We start from the raw sequence: 12,931 nt of genomic DNA on the forward strand, positions 1-12,931 counted from the left end.
TTTAGGACTTTTAAATGGTATCAAATTTATGGGGGTGGGGTTTTGGGAACTTCCTCTTTTTCTTCCTGGAAAATGGCATCCTTCTCCATAGACATTAGAAAGCTAGATACCACATTGTCCGTCAAGTTCTATTAGGTGGCATCGTAAACGCGGCCGCCATATTGCTGGGGGCAAACACCTTTACTGTCTATATGCAACACTTGCCGGCAATCAGAGACACCTGTCTGATTTTCAGAGTCACATGCTCCTCCATTGACCTCCAGGGATGGTTGCCCCCACCAAGATGGCGTCGCTATTTACGGACGTTCTGGAGCTCAATGGGTATCTAGCTTTCTAACATCTACGTGTATGTCCTTCTCCACATGGACATTTTCTGGACATTTTCTAGACATTTTAAGAATGAAAGAGGAAGTTCCCAAAACCCCACCCCCATACATTTGTCATCAAATAAAAGTCCTGAATGTCCTCTCTAGAGAACAAAAGGATTTAGCTCAGTAGTATGCATGGTCTGGGAGATACAAATGTTTACAAATGTCCTCTAGAGAGGACAAAATGTACCTCTGGTAGTAGTGACCAATCGAAATACAAGCCAGTGGTTTACCACCTATTCAGGCACAAGTGACTCACATACCAGGTACTGTATGCAGGCACAAACCACCACTTCACTTTCCCATCAGATAGAACCCAATACACCTCTGCCAGATCCTTATATTGAGCCTGTTATTCATAGTAAGAAATGTTGTACTTGTGTTTGCTGTGGACTTGCATGTGACTGGTGGAGATGCCTGCAGTGGTAATTTTGATGGGTGTGTCTGCATCCGCACCGTCATATCACATCAGGCACTGACAAGCACCTACCGCAGAGTATGTTAAAGAGAGATTATGGTGACTGGCTATAATGCAGACCTTTTTTGCCATCAATAAAAATGTTTTTGTTTATTTTTTTTAAATACAATAAATAAATACTTAAAAAATGTCATACATTTTCTAACTCAAGTCAATATAATTTCATTAGTCTCACAAAGACCACAATGATGTATGATCAATAATAGACTTCCATTTGTTTTAAATTTAAGAATACATTTTTGCATATTAAACAGCATACATTATTCTTTTTTTAATTAAAAAAAACAGTCCATCAGTCCTATTTACAGTTAGTGCCCACCCGAGTATTGCCACTAGATGGCACTGAGGGAGGTTGTCATTTTGTTTTTTATGGGCATATTACAACCCGTTTTTAGACTTAGACACACAACTGAATATGTAATAACGTGCCAATATTCTGAGTGCAACATGAGTTTGTTTCATAGAAGGTTTTGAGCAGTGGGACATGTCCTACGTGTGAAACAGGGAGGAGGAGTGACAGCAGTTAAGCATTCCAGTGCAGCCTGTTGAAACTCTCAACCCCCTCCCTCACTCTTTCTCTCTCTCTCTCTTTCTCTCTCTCTCACCTCCCTCACTTCCTCTCCCCTCTGCCTAGCAGTGTGTCTGTTCCTTCTGCAACATACTCCTGTGCTGCATTACACTCTCTACACCCTTCAGGCAGTAAAACAGGTAGGATTGTTTTAATGATTTCACTGAGCTTGTTGAAACAGAACTATTGCACAGAAAATGCTACCAGGCTGTGCTCTCCACATCTGTCTTAAGAAAGCTCAGGGACTGAACAGACTGCCTGTGTGTGTGTTTGTGTGTATGTGACTGTGTGGGTGTATGTGTGTTTATGGACATAAGCTCTAGTTATGCTGTCCTAGAAACTAAGATTAAGTGTTCCTCTGAAGGAAGTCTGTCTGAAGGAAGAATGATAGGCCCTCTCTTGTGTCTTTGTCCTCTGTCAGTGGGGAAGCTGTAAATAAGTATTGACAAAATATGGAGTAATATAATGTAACAAAACATGTAAAATCCTACTTGTGCTTCAATAGCAAACATCCAGCCACTGCCTTGTTTTCTGTTTTTGATGGTACAGTTAATGCCGTTAATCAATGAAAGGATTAGGGCCTAGATTACAAAGTAGGGTTAATTTGGCAGCATTGCCTGAAGACCTGTGCCGTAAGCCGGTCTGCCAGTCCGGAGCACTCGGCGTGTTGACTCAGAGGCCGTAAAACTCTCCCATTACTCAGTCTCTCCAGTTTAACATTCAGACTGACCTCTAGCTGCCGTCAGTCTGAGCATGGCAATGAAAACCATGCATGACTCTGCCAAAATACGTAGGCCCTTGCTGACCAGCCTCGTTTACTTTGATCAGATTAATGACATGACGTGGTAATTGTCAATCCTGTTACTCAGAGAAACAGACTGTTGAGTGTGTAGATAATTAGATTAGATTTAAGGGTCTGATTGAGAACAGGTAACAGTCTGGATCAGGGTAATTTGTATTTAATACATAACCGTTTGTGTAATTCCACTCCCACTTTCTGCAGAAGTATGGACCCTTTCAAGAGAGTTCCATTATCAGCATCATAGTTGGCCCCACAAGACTTCCGTTTTAACATTCCATATGTTATCTTAATGCAGATGAAGTAGATTGGGGCCCAAATAGAACGTTCAAGCATTGTTTTTGTTTTAATTGTTGAAAGGGTCTATATGAGAGCCTATTCATTGCGTTTGTGCAGAATGAGAACTCGTCTGGATACCACTCAACTCAACAAGGCACATGTTTTTGTAGTGACCCAACTCCTCATTCACAAAGCCTTGGTCATGTGCCAGTTTGGCCCACTCCCCTAGCCGTGTGATTGTGACAGCAGAATAGGACAGTGACTGTGCTGTCCTGTGAACTGCTTCCATGTTTTTTTCCCAGCTGAAATCAAAGCTCCAACAAAGCCTTATGATCCTAACATGGTGCTCCAAAAAAAAGCCCCTACGATCCTACTGTAACAGTGTGCTCAGAATCACACTTAACACTTGTAACTTTCACAGATTTTCTGCAGAGTAACAGGACACCTTTTTGGATCTGACCTACTATTACTCAATGCAGGCGAGATGCACCCCTCAAACTTAACCTTTGATTGTTTACCATCTAAAATTAGATTATGTGGCTTAACAGAATCGGCAGATACCTCCTCCCTGTGCCATTAGCATGAGTGGAACTGTGCTATAAAGCGACAGAGGAGCGACCAAACTGAGGTGCTCAGTGAGTCTATATATTTCACAGCCACATGTACAGTATTAGTAGCATTGTAAGCACTGCTACTACAACAAGCAACTGTGAAATATATAGATTCATGGGACTACCGAAGCAGAGGAAGTGCTAATGAAATGCATGGTGGTGGTGGTGGGGGGGCAGAGCCTAATATTCCACTTACAGCTGTGTAACCTCTGATCTACAAGTGTCATCTTACGTGCTTGTTAGAAAGTTCTTATCTTTCACTTTTACTTGGTTTCACTGTAACCGTCACAGGAGAGAGAGAGAGAGAAAGAAAGAGAGAGAGAGAGAGAGAGAGAGAGACATAAAGCTGAGATGTCTTCTCTCTGCCTTCCTTAGTGTGTATGTGGAACATGCCATTTTAAATTCATGTGGAGTGTCGATGACAAGAGGAAAGATTTTAGTGCCTCACTGTTAAGTGTTTTCGGCCCTATGGCGGCTATAAGGGAGAGACGCCGGCCACGCTAATCTGTCCAGACCACGTCAAGGTGCGTCATGTCGTGAAATTTCCAAAATAGCTTCCCCTGCAGGGGGACAGATGGATATGTATATATAGCACTTGTGCATGACCAGCTATGTGGACACATGTCTATAGATAGAAGTGAATGTTTAAACTGGATAACAGTGAAGATGTTGACTGAGGTGACATTCAAGAATATTGTTTAAATGACTATCGCAAGCTAATGGGAAAGGACAATGCATGATAATACCAAAGCTTGAAGGTAGACCAGTCAAATAGACTTGTTGAAGTCTATGTTTTGTTCTGCTGTGTGTCTACAGGGCTTTTTGCTGAGTTTGGAAGGAGAGGCCCAAGGGGCATCAATGGAGGGTCCAAGCGCTGCCACCCCGTCTGGGGAGGGTCAGCAGGAGCAGCTCAGCAAGCCCACAGTCGCCCAGAGCCTTGAAGAGGCCAGCGGCCCCAGCTCCTGGCAAACAGACAGCCTGGCTTCGTCATGGGCCACGGTGGGCACGCTGGATCCGGATGAGGCCAAAAGCCTTGAGGCCAGCGAGTCTCTGCTTCTGTCTGAGGAGCGCAGCGAGAACCACTCCTCCATCTCGGACATTGTCCACCTGGAGCGGGAGGAGGCAGAGCTCCTGGAGGAGGCCGAGCGGCAGGAGGAGGCCCGCTCTTTGAGGGACGTGGAGGAGGAGGAGGAGGTGGCGGCCGAGGGGGTGGAGGAGCTCCAGAGTAGCATGATGAGCGTGCTTGGCACCGAGAAGGAGCTGGCTGAGCTGAGGGTGGAACAGGAGGTCCAGGCGCTGCGTGGGGATGCCCCCGAGCTGAAGGCACCAAAGACTATGGAGCTGCTCATGTCCGTGGAGGAGCCTGAGCTCCAGGAGGAGCCGGAGGAAGTCGTCTGGCCTCTTCTCTGTACGACGCCCCCACCCGCGATCCCAAAACCACCAACGTCCGTTCCTTTCCCTGTCCCCACCGTGTCACCACCGGTCCTTGTAGATCCAGAATTCCAACCACTCAAAGAGGTACCTCCATTACAGCCTAGGCTAGAGCAACAGCCACCAAGAAAAGCACACAAGGTGCCCCTGGTGGAGACACAGAAAGAGCCCCTGGCAAAGCCTGCTGCCGCTCCTCTGGCTGTGGAGGAGTCCTTTGACATCGCGACCAAGGAGGTTCCTGTGACACAAGAACCTGAGCCAGCTGTACCTCCCTCTTCTACCTTTGAGCTCTCCTCACTCCTCTACGGCAGCGCCGCCCTGGTGGCTGTAATGGGAATGGTGGCTTATGGTGCCCTAGCACTCAGTCGGAAGTAGTCGATATTTCCCCACCCCACACTCCTTCAACTTAAAAATGGACATCAATAGTTTTTTTTGTGAGACTGTAGATTTTCAACAAGATATGTGAAATGGTATTACACTTAAAAGTAAAACAAAAAATGATCTGTGTGTTTAATTTTTCATCTGAATTTCAATGAAATGTGGTGAAAAAAGATAAACAGTTATAAATTCATTTTCAAATGTATCAAATGTGTCCTTACTGCAGACAGTAGCCATCCACAGATTATTCAAAAAGAAAACAGAAACAATAGGCCCATGATGATGTAGGCAGAATTCTATTTTGCCGAGCAGAGATGACATTTCCTTTTGTTGTGTAGGCTAGTTAGAAAAAAAACTAGACCTCATTTTTGGACAAACTCAAAATGTGTTAACTTTTTGGATTTTTCCCCTCGCGTTTTACCGGGCTTTGGAATAATGAGCCTCTACAGAGCGGAAGTAATACTCAGCTGACCTGATGTCAACATGCCATTTCGAATTAGCGCACTTTCCCTAGTGAAATATGGGAGCAGCGGTGACTGGCAAACTGTTGAAATAGGCTTAGCATAGCAAATTCAAGGTTTTGGTTGCGTTATGCACATTAGTCGAACTCGGTATCGATTCGTAATTAAACACAATAATAATGGGAGAGCAGTCTGATCGATCAGCACTTCTCGACTGGGAGGAGGTTGCAGATGTGGAGGAGCCCTCCTTGACAACCGAAGTTAACGAAAATTCCCCCCGAGCAACCACAGTAAGTAGCAGAGCTCTTGGTAGCACGGTGCCCGGTACAGGATGGAGCTCAAGTCCTAAAGAGGCTGTGTCCAGCGAACTGACCAGCTTATACGCAGGTGTCCTAACGGAAAAGGCTGTAAGTTCGTGGGTCTGGCAAAATGAATGTGATCAACAAAAAGGAAGGCAGTATGTGACAAAACGAAACCAAGACGTAGAATGGAGGAGGCAGCAGGACCAAGTTCTTGCCGTATTTGTGGTGACATTTCATACAAGATCGGGTGAGTCACCTTTTTGCGCACGAAATAAACAGAAAATGTCAGGCAATTTTTAAATAATATTTTGTGTCTAAAGCCACAATTCTCGAGTGAACACAGACTCGCTTGTAATTAAACAAACATACTGTATCTACTGGTCTAAACAATCCTTGAAACATAATCGATATGGAACAAGGAAAAGGTTGGGGTTAGGCATCACGAGAGTGAATGCGCCTGGTAGACAAGTGGACATTTCCCGAGGGGAACTGTGTTGGAATCTGTTGGACTATTCCTCACGGTCTATTCCTCTGTGATATTTCTAACTTGAGCCATGATGTTTTTGGTGTACGTGGGAATTATTAGGTAGCCTATACTTGAGAAAAGACGCATGTGTGCATCTGAGAGTCTGGGCATTCCAAAAACACCAATTGTTTTTTCCCCCTGCAAAGTTTGGCGCTCCCTATTGCGTTTCCATTGCAAGAGGTTTTGCCTCCCCATGCAAAACGATTTGAGAACTCCAAAATAAAACTACGAGGGAATAAAAACGATTCCGGATGCAAGTATCAGAATAATAACCTTCTGCTGTCGGAATCTGAATATGGAGCAATAGCCTAAGAGATGTGGGAGAGATCTCGAGATTTGCTTCCAGGGACCCTAGTGACGATCACGAGTTGCAGTCTGCACTACAGGCCATCAAACACGTCATGCATTATTAATATGATGAGGGTAGCCTACGCTCATCACTCAACACTTTTAATTAAATTAAATTATTGGAAAATACGGCTGACTGATCTAAAGGACGCTAACTGTGTCTCAGCAGTTCAGTAAAGGTATTTTGTGGCTCAGAATTGGATTATATTATCTGAAGTTCTTTCCTTGTTAAACACGGATGGAACAGTAACTCCATGCGACTGTTGAGATGTTTGCTCAGCTGAGCATGTTGGAGGAGTTGCTTTTTTTGTTTATCTTTAATGCTATTCCAAATTAGCCTACCAGTTTGTTCAAGATGAGGGGAAAACAGGTTGTGAGCAAACACGAGTAAGAACAACCTCCCTATATTGTTTACCCTTTGACAGGATAACTCCTCTTTATCTGAACAGGTGTACCCATCTAGATTGACTTCCAGTTCTAGTTTAATCCTTTGAAAAGTAACACACTTAATATCACACTGACCTCTTTTGCAATTTTACTGTAGGTAATATGTTGGAATGGTGCCTCCCACAAGATTTGAACCTTGATGGAGTTGAGTTCAAGTCCATGTCGAGTGGTTCCCACAGAATTGCCAGTGACTTTGTGTGAGTTATAAAAGGCTTGTTTTACAACTCACATCTATAACATGGTCCTCAACTGTGAGCACATTGTTGTTTTTTTCCTTTTCTTGTTCTCATCAGATATTTCCGGAAGGACTCTTACTTTGGCCTGGCATGTTTTGCCAATTTGCCTGTGGAGAGTGAACTGGAGAGGGGGGTGCGGATGAAGTCTGTGGGCATCCTGTCTCCCTCCTACACCACACTCTACCACCACATGGCATTCTTGGAGAACCAGGTCAGGTGAGAAGGCTCTCTGTTGACTTTTATTGAACTTTATCTCAACTCAACTTTTGAACCACTCACATTTTATGTTTTACATACCACTGATACACTAATCTTTATTCAAGATTTCCCCCCTATTTGTGCCCAACACTTGTGGGCGTCAGGATCTTGCTGTAGCTCAGATGCATAGGGTACTTTCAATTTACAATGCCAAAGATTTCGGTGTCCTCAGAGCATGGATCTGCATGAGCAATGTAAACAACAGCTCCTATACCTCAGTTCTTTTGTGGAAATGGGACATGAAGTATTGATTTAGTCTTGAAGGAGGCATTGCTAAATAAGACTACGGTATTCATTCACATTACTAGTAGTTATTTTGGATATGTATACTGTAAATGTGTCAGCTAATTGTCAAAGTTTTTAATTTAGTAAATGAAGAAGTAAATGGCCTCTCTTGCAGAGCTGGGGCCTGTTTGTTTTTTCCCCCACATCTCACGTGGTCCAGCCTCCGTCACCATGGCTTTGTTTACTGTTTTCAGAGGAGATATGCTGTGCTGAGTGACTCGTGTTTGTCCTTGGCCACAGCGAGGTCACTGTCACAAGAGCCCATTACTGTCATTCCCCAGTGCCTGTAGTCCCAGGCTTATGTGTGCTTCGATCTTTTGCGCAAAGTTCAACCTCTCAAGGAAAACCCATACAAATTCATTCAAGGAAATGCTTTTAGCATGTGATTGACAAATTGCTCAGATTACAGTAATTCCAGATTAGTTGCATGGGTGGTTAGCCAGAATGGAGGATTTACTTGCCCCTTTTTGCATATTCTGGATGCTGTATTGTTTAACAACTGGGATTTGTTTGTGGGACGGAGTCTGTAAATTATTGGCTTTGTGGTTACAGGGACCAGTTGAGGTGTCCTGGCCAGTACTCTGCTTTGGAGTCTTTCTTTGACCAGAAGAAGGGTTTGCTTCCTGCCAGAACAGCAAGGAACAATGTGGCTGCCCTGTCAACTCCCAAACACTTCATGACCCCTGAAATGAAGGTAGCAATCTGAGGTAGCTCTGTGGGATACTTGCAGATGTACAATGGCTCACAACGTAGAGATATCTTGATCAAGTATTCATCAAAAGGTGTATGATTGATTGATTGATGGATGGATGGATGGATGAATGAATGTCTTTGAAGGTCACTCACCCGGATGGATGCATGTCTCAGTTCGTGCAGTTCTTTGGAGAGCAGATCATGGTACTGTGGAAGTTTTCTCTGCTGAGGAGACGCATATTGATCTTCTCCCCACCTCCTGTAGGAGAAGTGTGCTACAGAGGTGAGCAGATACAGCTAGCATTGCGCATAGCCGCACTGTTATCACCACAGTTATTATTGTGTGTTACATGTTACAAATGTTAAGTACTTTGAGCTGCATTTTGTGTATGAAAGGTGCAATACAAATAAAGCTTATTATTATTATTATTATTATTATTATTAAGTCTATATAATAATAGTAATAATAATAATAATAATACTAATAATAATAGTTTTTGAGGATGTTGCAAAAGCTCCTTAACATTATGGACAACACCTCACATCCACTGAACGAACTACTGGTCAGACAACAGAGTGTTTTCAGCTGGAGGTTGCTCCAACTTCGCTGTAACAAGGACCGTTATAGAAAATCATTCCTGCCCACTGCCATAACTATTTACATCTCCCCGTGAGAGAAAAATCTTATGCTGAGAGACAATGCCGTTTACAACCTCTTTAACAGAGACTATATCCAATTGTATTTATTTATTTATTTTATTTATTTATGTATGTATATGTGTGATATATGTTTATATTATTAATTGCCGCTGTAACATCATAATTTCCCTTTGGGGATGAATAAAGTACTCTATCTATCTATCTATATCACACTGTAACAGGTATGATTCCAAAGACGAATGAAATGAAATATAATATATTCTCTTAGGATCTTCTTTGTTTTCCCTGTAGTCTACAGTTGCTGTGCCTTAGCCAATGTGCCTTTACCTGGTGTCAGCAGAAGACTGCCTCCGTTTTGCCCTTTCTTTTATGTGAATGTGAATGATATACACACCCTGGAGACAGAGCTGTCATATGTGGCTTGTAAGCTAGTTTGTTCATTTATTCAACCTTTATTTCATTCTTGGAAAATCATTGAGATAGCTTTCATTTTCAATGATGCCAAGATTACAATCCCCACCCCAAAATAGCACACAACAGTTGTAGTATTACATGCTAAATAAATCAAAGTTTAAACCAAAGAGTTCATTTGTATCTTATGCAGGCTGGAAATATCTGAAATTTCTTGAAAAAAATCTACTAATGTATATGCTAATTGAGCTGATGTTGGTGCCAAGGTACAACGGAGAGGATTTTTGAGGAGAAGAAGCACCTCTTTGATATCTACGTGGACAATCAGAATGTGCAGACACATAGGGAGAGCTTGCAACCACTGCTTCGGATCACTAGCTCTGACCGAGAGAAGTACAAGAAACTCCAGGAGAAGAGGTAGGATGCCTTGCAGCAGTAGTTTTTGCTCATCCAAAATCACAGTAGACAGACACCTTTTCGCCATAGAAACACCTAACAGTATGCGCAGTAGACATTTTGGTTATTTGCCTGTTGTTAACATTGTCACGTTTACTGCTGTGTTGTGAGTGATTATTGATCATGTGTTGCAGAAAGAGGCTGGTGGGGCACTCCAGCTACACTGAAGAGGAGCTCTTTACTTTGTAAGTACGATAGATAGATAGGTATCAAACAAAACAATTTACTGATCATTCTAAACGGTGTTTGGTGTTTTGTCGACGCTGTAAGTCCCCAACGTCGTCTTCTAGGCAGCGCTGCATGGAAGGCACTAAGGTTAGGCTAGGGTTATGGTTAGGTGCTTTGAAGTCGACAATGGTAGTGCTGCCTTGAAGTCGACGTTGGGGGCTTAAAACACCATTGAGCATTCTAAACCGGCTTCCAGAATTATTTATAGTTTGTACTCAGTTTCCACACTTGAGACTGGTCAGTAGTCTTTTGAGAATGTAGACAAGTGATTGTGTTGTTTAATGTTTGTTTGTTTTAAAAAAAACAAACATATTTTTACCTTTCTTGATTTATCATACAGGTTTTTCTCTGAGCTGAACACTAAGATTTTCCAGACACTTCTGGAGGTGGCGTCCAGTGTGGATCGTGCCCTGACCAAGGAGCATGTGCGGAGGATGGGCCTGGACCCCCAGGCTGACCACAAGTTCCTAGTGTACATACTGGAGACATACGGCATCGATGTCATGCTCATGATTGACACCTCCTGTTGCTTCTGAAGTAATGGCACATAGACAGCCAGAAAGAACCCATTTTTGAGGTCCTCCTCTCACAACCTGTTAAGGCCTGTACACTGTTGTAAAGTTGGCAAATAAGCCCAGGACTGCACTGTTTATGAAGACAATTCAATGGCAGTAAACAATAACAAGGTTAAGCACCAGCATGGGTAAGGTCTCCCTGCACAGATTGAGATTTATTGACCAATCAGGAGACTTCTGATTCTACTGTAGACAGATCCACTCTGATAGTAGATTTTTAAACCTTTTCAAGTATCACACTGTAACTTCTTTACTTGTTGCTTTACAATACAGTCAAATGTATTATTACACTGTGTCAGATCAATAAATCTGGTGTTAGTATTTCTACATGGGCAGTGGTGCTACCTTGAGTTGTAGACGGGAAGTGGTGTTGATTTGGGAAAAAGACCTGTTCCCCCCACATCCGTCAGTGCTCAGCCTCTCACCCACGCCACGGCAGGATATGGCGCCGCCTCTTCTTTAAGGGATGTGGTCCAGGCGTGAATCTTTGACTTGTCATTGTTTCGGTAGTAGGGTTGGGTATAGGCACAACATCCGATACCCCATGCGATTTGATTACAACAATTCACAACAAGCGAATCATTTGATTCTGCTTCAATATTGATTTGATAGGAATGAGATATGAAGTACGATGCAGCAGCTTTTTATATCTAGAGAGATGTTTTAAAAAAACAAAACTCTAAAGGGACAGTGTCACTGGAAGCAACTTCGGAAAATTGGCATCTTGTAGAAATTGCTACAGTTCATGTTAGAGTGAGCCTAAATGATTGATCCATTTTACAGATCCAAAATTGAATCGGACAAACAAAAAAACAAAAATTAATTGATTAAACAATATGATATCATATCATGCATTGACAGTCCAAAGCTGCTTTAGCTTTACACAAAGTAATACAGCAGTTGGTCAAATGAGAGTTTTTCATAGTTTAATATATTACAGTGCCCTCCCCTCCCAGATAATGAATTAAAGAAGTACAAGGAAATGAAAATAAATAAAAAAAAACCTGATCTTAAACCTGACCTTTCATAATTTTCTCTATATAACTACAGAAGAAAGAACGAGAAGCTATATACCAAGAGACAATAATTTTACCGTGAAGAGATGGAACGCCACATACCTACACAGTTCTTTGAGTCGATAGTTGAAATCATATTAGTACACTGATTCAGAGACAACAAAAAATTCCCAAATGCGGCCTGTAAACTGTGCTCTAATTACAGATTCACAGAAGCAATATGATTTAGACTGATTACAAAAGAAATGTTTAGCAGTGTTTTTGCGTTGATTTGTAGGTATCATGAAACGCCTTGATGTTAATATGGATGAGCTCCATTGGCTGGTCAGGTCTCCTTCACGCCACTGGTGGCTCTCTGGAGCAGCTGAAGCATGATGGGATACACGGGTGCAAACTCCTTCCCCTGCCTCGCCTTCACCGACTGGACATAGGCCTCCAGAGCCCCCCTGCCAGACACAAAAGAGGTGGGGTGGTCAAATGAGATGAGGACACACAACCACAGATGAGGACACACAACTACAAATATGAATGCAGGAAACTATTTATAAAGACACTGTTCCTATGTTCACATTTTTACCAGGTCATTGCCATGTTGCTATGGCATGCTATCCATTATAAATCAGAATCCAATTTGCATGAACTTAAAGTACCACTAGAGGTCACTATTACTCTAAATAAAGCTGCTCTGCTTTCTCCAGGTGTAATTGCTTCTTTCTGACACAGGGAGGAGCCAAATTTCCTAATTTCTCAGTTTGCTTTCCTACCCCCTAAAGCCACCAATTGTGTGGATGAGTTTGAACTCATTGAGTAGAGGTTAATTCATTTTTTAAGAGAAAATAATTACCGTGGCAACAGCCCATTTATTACTGACAGAAATAAAGGTGAACAAGCCCTAAAATTCAGAACAGCTAATTTTTTTTAACAAATGACATGCGTACATGGGCCCATTTTTTCCAATCATTTTTTTTTTTTTTTAAATAGCAGGAAATTCGGAACCCAGAATGGGTTGACCTTACCTGATGAGGGTGAGGCGGTCCTTCTCGGAGGGGTGGTCGTCCAGCCACTGGGAGTAGCGGGCGATGGACCACTCGGCTCTCTGTTGAAACGGCACAGCGTG

General features: G+C 42.7%; 3 protein-coding genes across 6 annotated transcripts in view; 2 read left to right on the forward strand and 1 right to left on the reverse strand.

Annotated features, from left to right (window-relative positions):
• The first annotated feature begins 1,421 nt into the window (after positions 1-1,421).
• On the forward strand, positions 1,422-5,117 carry si:ch211-214j24.14 (uncharacterized protein LOC559160 homolog). 2 transcript variants are annotated; one of them, XM_048267549.1, is made up of 2 exons: positions 1,422-1,554; positions 3,920-5,117. In XM_048267549.1, exon 2 carries the CDS (start codon positions 3,962-3,964, stop codon positions 4,907-4,909), a length of 948 nt encoding a protein of 315 aa, XP_048123506.1. In that variant the 5' UTR covers positions 1,422-1,554; positions 3,920-3,961; the 3' UTR covers positions 4,910-5,117. The 2 variants fall into 2 exon arrangements, with proteins under 2 accessions (XP_048123506.1, XP_048123507.1); XM_048267550.1 differs by lacking the exon at positions 1,422-1,554 and adding an exon at positions 3,427-3,627.
• Positions 5,118-5,238: 121 nt separating this feature from the next.
• On the forward strand, positions 5,239-11,125 carry LOC125310277 (DENN domain-containing protein 11-like). Of its 3 annotated transcripts, none has more exons than XM_048267545.1 (9): positions 5,239-5,922; positions 7,094-7,193; positions 7,290-7,448; positions 8,328-8,469; positions 8,613-8,751; positions 9,420-9,551; positions 9,806-9,956; positions 10,130-10,180; positions 10,564-11,125. In XM_048267545.1, the coding sequence occupies exons 1-9, from the start codon at positions 5,553-5,555 to the stop codon at positions 10,757-10,759; spliced, it is 1,440 nt and encodes a 479-aa protein (XP_048123502.1). In that variant the 5' UTR covers positions 5,239-5,552; the 3' UTR covers positions 10,760-11,125. The 3 variants fall into 3 exon arrangements, with proteins under 3 accessions (XP_048123502.1, XP_048123503.1, XP_048123504.1); XM_048267547.1 differs by having other exon boundaries at positions 5,607-5,663; XM_048267546.1 differs by lacking the exon at positions 9,420-9,551.
• A 577-nt stretch (positions 11,126-11,702) lies between these two features.
• Positions 11,703-12,931, reverse strand: part of cog5 (component of oligomeric golgi complex 5) — a 93,739-nt gene continuing 92,510 nt past the window's right edge. Inside the window, exons 21-22 of the mRNA XM_048267539.1 lie at positions 12,831-12,910; positions 11,703-12,260 (exon numbers count right to left, since the gene is read on the reverse strand). Of these exons, the coding sequence (XP_048123496.1) occupies positions 12,140-12,260; positions 12,831-12,910 (201 nt within the window). The 3' untranslated portion in view covers positions 11,703-12,139. The remainder of the gene's footprint in view (positions 12,261-12,830; positions 12,911-12,931) is intronic.

This window comes from Alosa alosa, chromosome 17, assembly GCF_017589495.1.
Source record: "Alosa alosa isolate M-15738 ecotype Scorff River chromosome 17, AALO_Geno_1.1, whole genome shotgun sequence".
Classification (NCBI taxonomy): domain Eukaryota; kingdom Metazoa; phylum Chordata; class Actinopteri; order Clupeiformes; family Clupeidae; genus Alosa; species Alosa alosa.

Excerpts from the sequence above, each read along its gene's own strand:
- si:ch211-214j24.14 (XM_048267549.1), top strand. The coding sequence starts at position 3,962 with ATGGAGGGTCCAAGCGCTGCCACCCCGTCTGGGGAGGGTCAGCAGGAG.
- LOC125310277 (XM_048267545.1), top strand. The coding sequence starts at position 5,553 with ATGGGAGAGCAGTCTGATCGATCAGCACTTCTCGACTGGGAGGAGGTT. Across the intron at positions 7,449-8,327 it reads TTCTTGGAGAACCAGGTCAG|GGACCAGTTGAGGTGTCCTG; the intron begins GTGAGAAGGCTC and ends TTGTGGTTACAG. Across the intron at positions 8,752-9,419 it reads AGGAGAAGTGTGCTACAGAG|TCTACAGTTGCTGTGCCTTA; the intron begins GTGAGCAGATAC and ends TTTTCCCTGTAG.